Genomic DNA, 14516 nt, shown 5'->3' with positions numbered 1-14516 from the left:
TATTCCTCAGCATCTGACAGACAGCCTGTCTTGGCCGTAGCACCTAGAATTCCTTTGGACATGGGCTGTCTTCTTTAGAATTCAAGTTTCTCAGTTTGAGTCACGGTATAGCAATTCAATTTACCTCATCATTTAAGAATAATGTAGTGTTATAAGTAATAGCATCCATTTCAAGCAGATTTTGAACTCTATCATCAGCTTCTCCTGGATTCCCTAACCCACCTCCTTGCCCTCTAATATTTGGAGGATTTTCACAAAGAACTGATTTAAACTTCAAGCTACAACTCAAACTTGTGATATTCTTTATCAGTCACTCAAAGGCATAGACAAGTTATAGCCTATAAACCAAATCAAATTTAGCTTTTATTTCCTGGCAGTTCTCAACAAACTCAATTCTGGGTCTATTTAGAGGAATTTTAAAAAATTAAAGAAAGAAATAGTAGGTCTTTGAACAATTTATATTCTACCTGTTGCCAGAGAAAGAAGTATTAGAACAATTAACGTGATGTCCAGAACAATCAACGCAGTATGGAGAGCTGCCAATCACCCCATAGTTATGCTGAGTAGAAACTGTGCAGATTCCCAGAAGCTGTAAACTTCTGTAAAAAAACATGTGTTACTTCAAGAGATTTGGTGCCCTAAGCACAAACAAAATGCTAGTGACCATTTGAGTGAGTGAAATGTTTGGCTTTTCTTTACAGAGCTACGCACAGAATAAAACCAAATATAATCAGCAAATTCTCTTGTGAGAGGCATGAAGTGAATCAGCCAAAGTACCTGATTTGTACTTTGGCCACAACAGCAAGATATTATTAATGCATAAGAGGCTCAAGTCCAATTTAAAGACTGTGCAGAAGAACTGCAAAAACCCAGCACAATCTAAATTCATTATAAAATTCCAAATTCATTGTGATGTGTAGAACTCAAATGGTCTTTAGCCATCATGAATGATGGAAGTGACTTCTCACATGCCAGCTTTTCTAGATGTGATATTGTGTAGTGAGAGGCAGCATATGCAGTGTGTTGTTGTACAGATTAAATGAGTAATATATATATATAATGTAGAATATTGCCCAGTCCATAGTACGTGGTATATGTGAGTTAGCTGTCATCTCAAAGAATTTGATGCTCAAGTGTAACCTCCATGGTACTGTCACTATAGGGATTATCTCCACATTTCTTCATGTCCACCCATTTGGAGCAAGCATTGAATACATCTGTTCCTACTTGCACCGTCTAGATAATAAGGTATGTGGGGTCCTGAAATGGGCATGCAAGGGGATGTAGGGCATTTTCTTCATGCAGAAATTATTGCAGAAGTCATTAGTAATTGCTCTAAGGAAATTTTCCTCACCTATTCTCTCACTGCGATTCAGTGAGAATCACCCTCGTGCAAGTAGGGTGACTATCTGCTTCCATTTGTCTGAGACCGAGGGGTTTCCTAGGACTTGGGACTCCCAATGCCAGAAGCAGGAAGTACTGAGAAAACCTGAATGAACTGGCCACCCTACTTCCAAGATACATCTTAGAAGAATTTTCCTCCTCTCTTTAATTTACATATAAGCTGAAAATGAAGCAGTATCTCTCCCCAGTCAGACTTTTACACTGAGCCATTAACCACTAGCTAATGTTAATGTTCAGAATCGAAAGTCTTTTTTTTAATGCTTATTTATTTTTGAGAGAGAGAAAGAGAATGAGGGAGGGGCAGAGAGAGAGGGAAAGACAGAGAATCCCAAGCAGGCTCTGAGCTATCAGCGCTGAGCCTAACACAGAGCTAGAACTCATGAACATGACGTGAGGATCATGACCTGAGCTGAAGTCAGGCACTTAACCGACTGAGCCACCCAGGTGCCCCCAGAACCGAAAGTCTTATTCAAGTCATCACCATCACCACTGCCATTATCTATGTTGAAACAATCAAGGCAGGGGCAAAAACAGAACAGATGGAACAGTAAGTCTTCAATGCAGACTCAAGTTCTGCTCATAGCTGATCTCATGGGCCACTTCCTTCCCTGTATGCCTATGAGGGACCTCACAAAGCGTGGGGAGCGAGGGTGTTAGTTCCCTAGAAAGTCCATAACACCTCACAGAAACAGGAGGGGACACTTGACCCCTCCGAATAAATAAACTATGATAAATTTTTTTTTTCAGAAGTCGCATTCAGTTAATCCTGCTTATGGATTGTATTCACAATTTCACAGGATCTAGTGCTCTGGAGATGTGCCTTTGGAATGCAGATTCCTGATAGTTGCATGTCCAAAATACTAAGCCATTTAAGCATATGTCCCCTTAACAGAGGCACTTGCCCACTTGGGAATCCAGCTATGCTGATGCATCCTGTTCATGGCATTTGTTTTAGTTCTAGCTAGAGCTCCCCCTCATTTATCTCTGGGAAGTGGTGCCATTCTGCAATTAAATAGCTCATTTGGCAGCAAAGGGAGGGATGGAATGTGAGTACCAAGACCCAGTGGTAGGTTGAAGTGGTATGAAATTGAATTATGTGTCAGTAAAAGTGATCTGGTCCTTTTTTTAAAAAAATGTAAAAAAATAATGCATGCACATTACATTAAAAATGTAAGCAACATAGAAATATAGTGAAGGGAAAGTGAAAGTTACCAACAGTCCCACCCCTCAAGGATGACCACTGTTAACAGTTTAGCATATCTTATCTCAGACCATTTTCTATACATATGCTGCACCTATATTGTATGTATGTATCTATAAACATTATATATTTATGAGTTTGGAATAGAGAGTCAGCTCTATATGACATACTCTGCAATGTGCTTCTTTCACTTAACTGGCTACAGTCTACTGCTAGCACTGGGAAGAAAGCATGACCTCACTCCTACGTTAGGCCCATTTTCTCCTGAGCAGCTTCCTACCAGAGTAGTGACAGCACCTCCCAAAGAGAGCCTGCAGTGATGCCAACAGAACTGGCGGCTCCCTTGCACCAACTTCAGGAATATTCAGTGTGGCAGCAGCTCAGGGTTTCTCTCAAGATCCCCTAGTACCCTCCAACTGAGCCCTAGTGCCCAAGGTTCACAGTTAGGAAGGTTGCTACTAATGTCAAGATGACCACCTGAAACAAGTCCTAAAGGGGTCCATACATTTTTGTTTTTATATTGGGGTATGTAAGTGAAGTGGGGAGAGGGAGACAATGCACAGAAGTAGGAATACAGAGAATTCCTTATTTCTGTCATTCTTCCTTTGTAAAGCAACGCATGTGTGAAGAATTCTGCTGTGCCTCCCTCCCCTCCCAAAAGGCTTTGCAGCTTCAGTAGGCCTGCACATAGCATCACCAGCACTGATCAGCTGGCTGTCATTCAGCTGGCTACAAACCCAAGCCTCCCTGCACAACTGACACCAGCTCTTTTCATTAGAAAGCTCAGTGGTGATAAGTCTCAAAAATATCATACTAACCGAAAGAAACTAGTCACAAAAGACTATATACATATTGTATGATTACAGATATATAAAATTTCCAAAAAATTCAAAACTGCAGTGAAAAAATCTGAGTCAGGGATGGGGAGTGATGATGGACTGCAAAGGGGCATGAAGGAAATTTCTATAGGCAATGGAATGTTTTACAATTGAATCGTGGTGATAGTTGCCCAATTATATAAATTTACTAAAATTCATTAAACTATACACATAAAATTGGTGAATCTGTCATATGTAAATTATTACCTAAATAAAGCAGTTATGATATGCATAAAACAAAACCTCAGTGGACTCTGTCTGGAAGGTGGAACTGCTTTTGAATGGAGATCTTCTTTCTGCCCCACAGATCTGCACCAGTGACGTGGAGTGTCTCATGAGCCGACTCCAGCACACCTTCAAGCAGGAAATGACTGGAGTTGGAGCCAGTCTGGAGAAGAGATGGAAATTCTGTGGCTTTGAGGGCTTGAAATTGACCTGAATCCCTTTGCCTAACAACCTGGGATCCTGCAAATACATGTGTGTTGGACAAGCTTAAAAAGTGATTTGTATTAGCAATGGTTTTCAAGTGGAAGTTGTTTTCAGTTTGCCAGTTCATTCCTGGAATATCTTTTGAGTTAAAATAAGGATCCTAGAGCAGCACCTCAAGCTACAGGCCCTAAAAAGAAATGGACTCAAGCCTCAAGTGCTGTAACTTCCTCTCTTTCTGTCAATTGGTTGTCTTTTTTTATTAGTAGTATTGAAAAAGGCCTGTGGCTAAAGCGTATTTGGGGTGTTTTCAGTGTCTGTACTACTGCTGTAGAGTTTGGTATTTTTTTAAACACTGTTGACTGAAATGTTTTGATGATTTGTATGTGATTTGTGTTTCAAAACTCCTCCTCACATTATTGTTGCTACTGGTGAGGGGAATGAGAGGTACACTAGGCACGCCATGACTGATATTGCCTCTCTACTCCCCAGTAAGCCAGTAAATTAATAACACAGCATCTTCTAGAAGGTACCTGACCAGGCTCACCTTTTAAAAGACAAAGCATGGTTTGTGGCTTTTTGCAAAATTACTGTGAACCAAAAGTTGACAAATGTTCCAAAGTTATTTTCTCCAATATATCAGATTTAAAAAAAAAAAACAAACCTAGATGTATTCGTAGAAAGCAAGTGTCCAGTATGACTGGCATGTGTATGTGCTATTCAGAATCACCTTGTATATAGTCTGCTTTTAAAGGAGGGCATGTTTAGTTTTCTATGAATTAAAACACATGCGTGCACATGTGTACGTGCACGTACACACACACACACACACACACACTAGCAGAAGGGATTTATTTTAATATGCTTTTGCCTCTAGCCTTCTTACAAAGTCTGTTGGTCCCTTTTCTTCTGCTGTCAGCGTGTTGAATTGCAAACCGTGTACTACTGTAAATATTATGTTTACTTCATGCTGAATGTTTGCAAAGAGTTGATATGAGTCTTAGTAGAAAACTCTTGGTAATGAATGAGCCCAGGTGTGTGATGCTTCTGGCAAATGGCTCAGCTCCATCCACCTGGAGTGCGATCGCTGGGGACACCCCAGCTCTATGATGCCTACCAGCAGATTGCAATGGCAGAGCACACATGGACTGGTCAGGAAGTCCTGCTTGATGGAAACAAGAGGGAAAGGATGAAGATTTGGGGCTAGTATTTTGAGGCAGAGATGATCTTTTCTTGTGTGCTGTTGTTGGTGCTTATCATAACACAAGCATGCCCTCCCTTGTGTCTTGGTTCAAAGTAAAAGAATGTACTGAGTAAGCAAAGCCAATGAAGAGTACTTCCGGAAAATACTTTGTAAATGAGATGTCAGTAGTGTTCAAAGTTGTATTTTTAAAAGATAAATATTCCTTTTTATACATCAGTTTGGTGTTCTGTTTTGAATTACTTGCTCTCTAATCCTTTAGCAAATCATCTCGATTTCTTCTTAGGACTACCAGTATGTTGAAAGAAGATGCTAAACTTTCTGCCTTGACAAGTAGAAATAGGGTCCCACAGCGGCTCATTCATGCTGAAAGCTGACTTCCCCCTGAGGCACCCAGCTGTGGCAGGAGCAGGAAGTTGGGGTTATTTTTATACTAGCTTCCTCTGCTGAATCATCTTTGTCACCAACGCTACAGAGACTTTGATTTGTCAATCTCAGGGGTCCTGGAATGCTTTATTTTAATAATACCTATGAAATCAAGGGAAATTTGCCACGTATCAATTACTTCTTATTTAAATAAGTTAAATACACAGAAATTTTCAACAACTATCACACCGAGGCCCCTTGCTGTCCTGCACTTAGTCTACTTGTCCTACAAATGGTCTCTATTATCCCTGCCGGGGCGCCTGGGTGGCTCAGTTGAGCGTCTGACTTCAGCTCAGGTCATGATCTCACTGTCCATGGGTTCAAACCCCACATCTGGCTCTGTACTGACAGCTGGGGGTCTGGAGCCTGCTTCAGATTCTGTGTCTCCCTCTCTCTCTGCCCCTCCCACACTCATGCTCTCTCTCTCTAAGATAAATAAACATTTAAAAAGATTATTCCTGCCAATTTATTACAGGTGTACTCCTCCCAGCTTGAATACACTAGTTGTGACAGTTAAGTTTGTGTGTCAAGTTGGCTAGGCTATAGTGTTCAGTTGCTTGGTCAAACACCAGGCTAGATGTTGTCAAGGTATGTTTGAGATATCATTAACATTTAATGAAGCAGATTGTACTGCAGAATGTGGCTGGACCTCATCTAATCCATTAAAGACCTTAAGAGGAAAAAAACCTGAAGTCCTCTTAGGAGAAAGGAATTGTGCCTCCAGGTCACCTTTGGATTCACGACTGTAGCATTAACACCTGCCAGAATTTCCAGACTGCTGGCCAGCCCTAGAAATTTCAAATTTGCCAGCCCCCACAATCACATGAGCCAATTCCTTAAAATCTCTCTCTCTCCCTCTCTGTATACACACACATACACACACACACACACACATGCCTGTGTATATACATCCCACTGGTTCTGTTTCTTTGGAGAGCCCTGGCTACTCTGCTAGTCCAGAGTTGTTATAATATGTAAAAATAAACTATGTTTGCATTATATTAATCATATTGCAGCACATACCATCTCACGATTCTTTCCATTCATCATTGAACTCTATTAATGAGGCTATTTTGCCTTACAAATGCTCAGTACTATTTATTCTGTTATTCTGCCTGAATTTTGAAATATTACTGTTTTGTTATTTTCAGGAGATATGATTGATATTTCCAGATGGCAATGAACAGAAAAAAAATTTTATTTTACAAATCTCCTAGTCCTGTGACATCTCTAGTTCTGATTTTTTTAAATATTACCAAGTTGCTCATTAAATGTCCTCAGTGAAAATGAAATCATTTTCAGAGCAAACTAAACACATATCTGTGTTCAACTTATACAGAGTTGTGTTCTTAATTGGCCCAAAACTGTGTGTTTTTCATATAATGCAGAATAAACTATATTACTTAAAAAGACAGCATAGATGTACAAGACCTTTTGACTTACCTGGCAGAACTGGGTAAGCCCTTGGGATTCTTAGTTGTCTTGCACAGCCTCTCAAATAGGCCCAGATACACTTTTCACCACAATCACTATCATGTGCTGAGCACCTATTATGCTATCATGCTACCTAAAGTCACTTCCTGCCTATGTGTGTCAAGTTGCATGCACACGAGAGCTTCAAATTCGTTATAGGTAAAATTAAGGAGAAAGAGTGCCTGAGAGAGTGGTGGTAGTCAACACAATAGCATCTGCAAATTGCCTGGCCAGTGTCTGGCCCAAAGTGAGTTCACAATAGTTACGATTAAGATTCAGTCAAAAGTAATTATAAGCTATGAGCTTACCCTCACCTTAAGAAAAATGTTTTTGTGTTCACATGTAAAATTGTGGACCAATGTCACGTTGCTGGACCTCAGGAAAGGAAACTCAGCTGTTCAAATGTATCCCAAACATTTATTCAGGCCTAGGCTCTCTGCCAGGCACTGTGACAATACAAAAGTAGTATGCCTGGTGCTTGCCCTCAAGGAGCTAGAAGGGTAGGCTTTAACATTGAGTTTAAATCCTTCACCCTATAGCCAAGACCATAAAAGCTCAGCATGAAAATATTCAGTGTTGACCAACTATGAATGATGTGAATATGGTGGTAATGATGGCTTCCTCTTGAGACCTGAATTATTCTCTGTGCCCCCATACATCTTCCCATCAAGCACCACCCCCCATCCAGCCCCTTACCAAAAGCCCCACATTTTTCATTCAGGTGCTATTTAGAGCACCTGATATGTACAACTTCTGGTCTTAGAAAATCAAAGGGTTAGAAAACATGACCTCTTCCCTCATGAGATTACATTCTGGTGGGTGCCTGCTAAATGACACAGTCATGTATAAGGTGTTATAGGGGGATATTGTGCAATCTTTCACTAATGTTAAGAAGCTTGAAATGTAGGGGGAACCTGTGTGGCTCAGTTGTTAAGACTCTAAGGCTCAGGTCATGATCTCATGGCTCCTGGGTTTAAGCTCTGCATCAGATTCTGTGCTGACAGCTCAGAGCTGGGAGCCTGCTTCAGATTCTATGTCTCTGTCTCTCTCTCTCTCTCTCAAAAATAAACATTAAAAAATTTTTTTAAAGAATCTTGAAATATAGTAAGAAGAGAAAGGCTCAGGTTAAATTACTTGCCCAAGGTACATAACTACTACGGGATAAAGCCCAGGATTTGAACCCAAATCTGCCTGGATTCAATTTATGCTTTTTCTATTATTCCATGGTGCCCAAGGTCACTTTCTAACAATGTCACTTAACCTCTCTGAGCCTTTGTTTTTCATCTATAAAGTGTAAATCTAAGTGTATTTCCCTGAAAGTGTCATTCATGAGGTTTTGCTCAATGTACAGAGGCCAGTACTAATCTTGCCTGGCAATATAAGTGTTCCATAAATAAGTATAATTATTATTCAACTAATATTAACATTGACAATACTTTGATGACACCAGAGCTATCTTTCTAGTATCAGAAATCCCATAGGGCCACAGAGTAACTTAAGAATGAGACCTGCTAGGGTACGAAACCAATGTGTAGAAATCTGTTGTATTTCTATACACTAATAATGAAGCAGCAAGAAGAGAAATTAAAGAAGCAATCCCATTTATAATTGCAACAAAAATATTAAGATGCCATGGAATAAACCTAACCAGAGGCGAAAGACCTCTGAAAACTACCAAATACTGATGAAAGAAATTGAAGGCGACACCAAAAAATGGAAAGACATTTCATGGTCATGGAATGGAAGAAAAAAATTTTGTTAAAATGTCCATACTACCTTAAAACAACCTACACATTTAATGCAATCCCTATCAAAATACCAGCAGCACTTTTCACAGAACTAGAACAAAAAATCCTAAAATTTATATGGAATCACAAAAGGTCCCAAAATAGCCAAAACAATTTTGAAAAAGAAAAGCAAAGCTGGAGGTATCACAACTCCAAACTCCAAGTCACATTACAAAGTTGTAGTAATCAAGACAGTATGATACTGGCACAAAAATAGACACATAGATCAATAGAACAGAATACAAAACCTGGAAATAAACCCACAGCTATATGATCAATTTATCTTTGACAAAGCCGGAAAAATATGCAATGGGAAAAAGTGTCTTCAACAAACGGTATTGCGAAAACTGGACAACAGGCAAAAGAATGAAACAGGACCACTTTCTTACACCATATACAAAAATAAACTCAAAATGGATTAAAGACCTAAATGTGAGACCTGAAACCACAAAAACTTAGAAGAAAGCCCAGGCAGTAAGTTCTCTGACAGTCACAACAATATCTAATTATGTGTCCTGAGGCAAGGGGAACAAAAGCAAAAATCAACTATTGGGATTACATCAAACTAAAAAGCTTCTGCACAGCTAAGAAAACAAAACTAAAGGGCAACCTACAGAATGGGAGAAGATATTTGTAAATGACATCAGATAAAGGGTTAGTATCCCAAATATATAAAGAACTTACAAAACTCAACACCCAAAAAATTAATAATCTAAATTAAAAATGGACATAAGAGGGGCACCTGGGTGGCTCAGTTGGTTAAGCCTCCGACTTCGGCTCAGGTCATGATGTTACAGTTTGTGGGTTCAAGCCCCACGTCGGGCTCTGTGCCAACAGCTCGAAGCCTGGAGCCTGCTTCGGATCCTGTGTCTCCATCTCTCTCTGCCTCTCCCCTGCTGACATTCTGTGTGTGTGTGTGTGTGTGTCTGTGTGTGTCTCAAAAATAAACATTAAAAGGGCGCCTGGGTGGCGCAGTCGGTTAAGCGTCCAACTTCAGCCAGGTCACGATCTCGCGGTCCGTGAGTTCGAGCCCCGCGTCGGGCTCTGGGCTGATGGCTCAGAGCCTGGAGCCTGTTTCCGATTCTGTGTCTCCCTCTCTCTCTGCCCCTCCCCCGTTCATGCTCTGTCTCTCTCTGTCCCAAAAATAAATAAACGTTGAAAAAAAAATTAAAAAAAAAAAAAAAAAATAAACATTAAAAAACATTTAAAAATGGGCATAAGGCATGAGTTGACATTCCTCCAAAGAAGACATCCAGATGGTCAACAGATACATGAAAAGATGCTCACCATCACTCATCATCAGGGAAATGCAAATCCAGACTACAATGAGATATCACCTCACACCTGTCAGAATGGCTAAAATCAAAAACAGAAACAAGTGTTGGTGAGGAGGTGCAGAAAAAGGAACCCTCTTGCACTGTTGGTGGGAACTCAAACTGGTGCAGCCATTCTGGAAAACAGCATGGAATTTCCTCAAAAAGTTAAAAATAGTGGCGCCTGGGTAGCTCCATTGGTTAACCATCTGACCCTTGATTTTGGCTGAGGTCATGCTCTCAACTGTTGATGAGATCAAGCCCCACATCGAGCTCTGCACTGACAGCACAGAACCTCCTTGGGATTCTCTTTCCCTCTGCTCCTCTGAGCGCTCTCTCTCTCAAAAATAAACATTTTATTTTTAAAGTTAGAACTAGAACTACCCTGGGATGCCTGGTGGCTGTCAGTTAAGCAACTGACTCTCGATTTAGGCTCAGGTCATGATCTCACAGTTTGTGAGTTGGAACCATACACTGTTAGTGCAGAGCCTACTTGGGAGTCTCTTTGCCCCTCACCTGCTCATGCTTGCTTGTTCTGTCTCACTCTCTCAAAATAAACTTTAAAAAGGAAATAGAACTACCATATGATCCAGTAATCCCACTACTGGCTATTTACCCCCAAAATATAAAAACAATAATTCAAAGGAATACATGCACCCCTATGTTTATAGCAGCATTTACAGTAGCCAAACTATGGAAGCAACCCAAGTGTCCATCGATAAAATGAATGGATAAAGAAGATGTGGTGTATATATGATGAATATTATTTTGCCACAAAATAATGAAGCTTTGCCATTTACAATGATGTGGATGGTGCTACAGAGTTTTATGCTAAGCAAAATCAGTCAGAGAAAGACAAATACCATATGATTCACTCATATGTGGAATTTAAGAAACAAAATCAAGCAAATAAAAAAAGAGAGGCAAGTCAAGAAACAGACTTTTGACTCTAGAGAACAAACTGATGGTTACCAGAGGGGAGGTGTATGAGGGAATGGGTGAAACAGGTGATGGGAAGTAAGGAGGGCACTGTAATGAGTACACAGAGATGTATGGTATTGTTGAATCACTATATTGTACACCTGAAACTAATATAACACTATATGTTAACTATACTGGAATTAAATAATAAAAAGAATGAGACCTGCTAACTCAGAGAAATTTAGGAGATTTTACTAAACAACGCTCCATTAAAGGTAAGTAATGCCTGTCCCACACCTGACATAAGGAAGACACTTCCTTCTGTTTTACAGTATAGTCTCCAGTATCCTTCCTATTTCACCCTCTCTCCTCATAGAACAGACCACATCCCATTAACAAGAAGGCCAGAGCAGCTTTTTCTTGAGACCTGCTGGGATACAAAATCAATGTGCAGAAATCCCAAGATTTCTCCCATATCCCAAGATCCATAACATCATCCTGTTCTTTCTTTCAATGTTCCTAGAAGCTTTGAAGATCCCAATTGCCTAAATTTTCTATCTGCGTGGAAGGTTTCCAAGGCATACTGAAGCAATTACCTGGGGCAACGGAAGGAAGGAAAAGGAATTGATTACACACAAATGTGAGCATTCAGGCTCAAGTCCAGAGCCTTATGAAGATGATCTCAGATCTTGGGTGGAAAATGGGATCCGGCACATACTAAAGAGTGTTCTCCTTCACTGCATTCAGTCCAAGGCTGTTTGAATATTAAACTACCCTAAAATTAATAGCCCTCTGGACTATCAGGCATCTGCAATCTTAACTCATTAATATTCCTCACCAAATACCTTATATCATGCTTTAAAATTTTCAGAGCAACCCCGTACACAGACATTATGTCATCTGATCTTCGCAATAGCCTATGAGCTATTAAGGGCAGACGGTTCTCTCACCATTATCACAGCTAAGGAAAACAAATGTCGGAAGGATGAGGAGCCATACTTTTGGTGACACTACTGAGTGGATGGTGAATCTGGGATTAAACTGCAGGATGCCCGAGTCCTCCCAATTTCTACCCTGCTTCATCTTCAGTCTCTGCTTAGTATAGCTGAGAGAATGGGAAGTAGGGATCCTTAACAGTTTTTAATGCCACAGAACCCCTTGGAAGTCTGGTGAAGTCTGTGAACCCCTTATCAGAATAACATTTTTAAATGCATGAAAAAAAACACAAAGGAAACCAACTACATTGAAATAATAGTTATTAAAACACATTTGTGATATAGGAATCTATGTACTCCTTTAACACATTAAATAGCAATATGTAATGACAGGCCTACTAACTACTGTAATTTTGAAGTAGTGATGAAGACAAATATTTCAAGAAATCTGCAATAACTTGTGATATAATAATATCTGTGATCCTGGTGAAAAAGACACAGGTGCTGTTAACACCACCACCACCACCACCACTGCCCCGCCCTGTACTATGTTGTCTACATTTGTAATGGAAGAAAATGATACATTTCAGTTAGAGGCTGGTGAATATCTAAGTGTAATATTTCCACCCAAGTTCACATGCTTTCTAAATTCTACACACAGTCTCTAGGTACAGAGCCCCTGATAGGTGATAGAGGAGGTAGATGAAATATGAACTGAGAGCCTCTAAACTGAGGCCAGGATTAATTTTATTAAATACATTAATATTTATACTTAGAACAGTGCCCATAACACAGCAAGCTCTATATATGCTCATTCAAGAGAAATATATTTTAAACAACAAACTTTATAAATGATAGAGAAACTGATTCTTGGCATATTTTGAAAAAGGGAATTCTAAAGCAATGCATAAATGGCAGGAAGGTCCCTCAAGTGAAGAAGTAACAGATGAGCTTCAGTGCAGGCAAACACAAAGAACTGCATTTAGGAGAAAATGAGCCGAATGCTATTCACAAGATGTTAGTTTCCAAGCCATCATTTCTGGCACAAGAAAGGGATCTGGGAGTTGTTGGAGACAAGTCCCTGAAGACATCTGTCCAATGTGTGGTTGGAATCATAAAAAGGCAACAAATTCTAAACATGGTAAAAAAAAATAGAAATAAAGTATGATATTATCTTATTCCCTTTTTAAAAAAAGTTTTGTACCCACACCACTAAAACAGTGTGTTTAATGTGTCTGGGCCCCCAGACTTGAAACTCACCATTTCGATTTACATGTTGCTTAAGTGCTTATTCTGTCCGAGACACTGCCAGCCAGTAGGGGATGCAAGGATGAATATGACATATTGGAGGGAAGTTCAGTGAATCAAGAATATGGCTGGGTTTTAGTACATTAATGGAACATGCTTTACTCTCTGGACCACAACCATATAATCTGGGAGAGAGAAACGTGGAATGTTGAATTCAGTGTTTTTCACATAATCTCTTGTTTTCTCTCTCTCCCTCTCTCTCTTTCTCTCTCTCTCTCTCTCTCTCTCTCTGTCACACACACACACACACACACACAGAGCAGCAGCACTTGATAAAAGCCAGTATTATGATCATGCCTTGTTTATTCAGCAAGAGAAAATATCTGAGAATTTGAGTTTACCACATAAGTAAAACATGCCCCTTCTATTACCAACCTTTTTATTTTGTTATAAATGAGAACATTTCTAAGATGTTTTACATCACTACCTGTGCTATTAAACAGAGGGTTCTAGGCCTGTCCTGACCTTGCTGTGATGACTCCATATGGTCATTAAGAACATTAGTTATAAAAGTGCGGAGAAAGTAATATTTCCACAAATTCAACAGTACAAGGAACAGTGAAAGGGCTGATTCTCTGATAAACATCCTTCTTTGCTAAATGGCTAGAACCAGCCTTTGGCAGCCCTGACTCCCTATGCTAACCCAGGATCACCATTCTAGAAACAGTGGGGCTAAGGGATGCTCACAGAACCAGTAGCAGGGATGTTACTCTGAATGTCAACTGTCTAAGGGGCCAAAGGTGTCTGACTCTGTGCTGTCCTAACAGCGTGGTCCCGTATTCAACTGTTGCCCAAATATGCTAGTGAAATATTCCCATGAAAAGACAACTTGGTTTATTAGGCAGCTAAGTCAGGAGAACTGGACTTCCTGATTCTGTCACTAACCCTGAGACCTTAGGCAAGTCACTCAATCTCTAGGTCCCATGAGTGGGACAGCAGGAGAAGGGGATGCTGGCTGTGTTAACTAGATTTCTCTTTCTGGCTCACCTAACAGAACCAAGTAGGGTCATACTACAGGTTTCTGCCACTATGTGAAAGTTTGCTTTATGCCACTTTTCTCTTACAAAAGACCTACATTAGTACCTGTTTTCACTAAGTGAAAGAAATCTGAAGAGGCTTTTCGCTTTTATGAAATGGCAATTTCTTTTTTTTCCTTCACATCGTTTCAGTTTATGAAAGGTTTCATTGGAACACTCTACTTTCAGATAGCACAGGAAGCCCATACAGTCCATCAGCCTGTGGT

General features: G+C 40.0%; 1 protein-coding gene across 6 annotated transcripts in view; it reads left to right on the top strand.

Moving 5' to 3' along the window:
* The window catches only part of ENOX2 (ecto-NOX disulfide-thiol exchanger 2), a 280218-nt gene extending 274889 nt beyond the window's left edge, over nucleotides 1-5329 (top strand). For all 6 annotated transcript variants that reach the window (XM_047844800.1, XM_047844797.1, XM_047844798.1 and 3 more), the window contains 2 exons: nucleotides 1163-1248; nucleotides 3791-5329. In XM_047844800.1, the coding sequence (XP_047700756.1) occupies nucleotides 1163-1248; nucleotides 3791-3922 (218 nt within the window). In that variant the 3' untranslated portion in view covers nucleotides 3923-5329. The remainder of the gene's footprint in view (nucleotides 1-1162; nucleotides 1249-3790) is intronic.
* The last annotated feature ends 9187 nt before the right edge of the window (nucleotides 5330-14516 follow it).

The sequence above is a fragment of the Prionailurus viverrinus genome, chromosome X, assembly GCF_022837055.1.
Source record: "Prionailurus viverrinus isolate Anna chromosome X, UM_Priviv_1.0, whole genome shotgun sequence".
NCBI lineage: Eukaryota > Metazoa > Chordata > Mammalia > Carnivora > Felidae > Prionailurus > Prionailurus viverrinus.
Note: the sequence above shows the minus strand (reverse complement) of the source record. Positions and strands in the feature narration are given on the sequence as shown.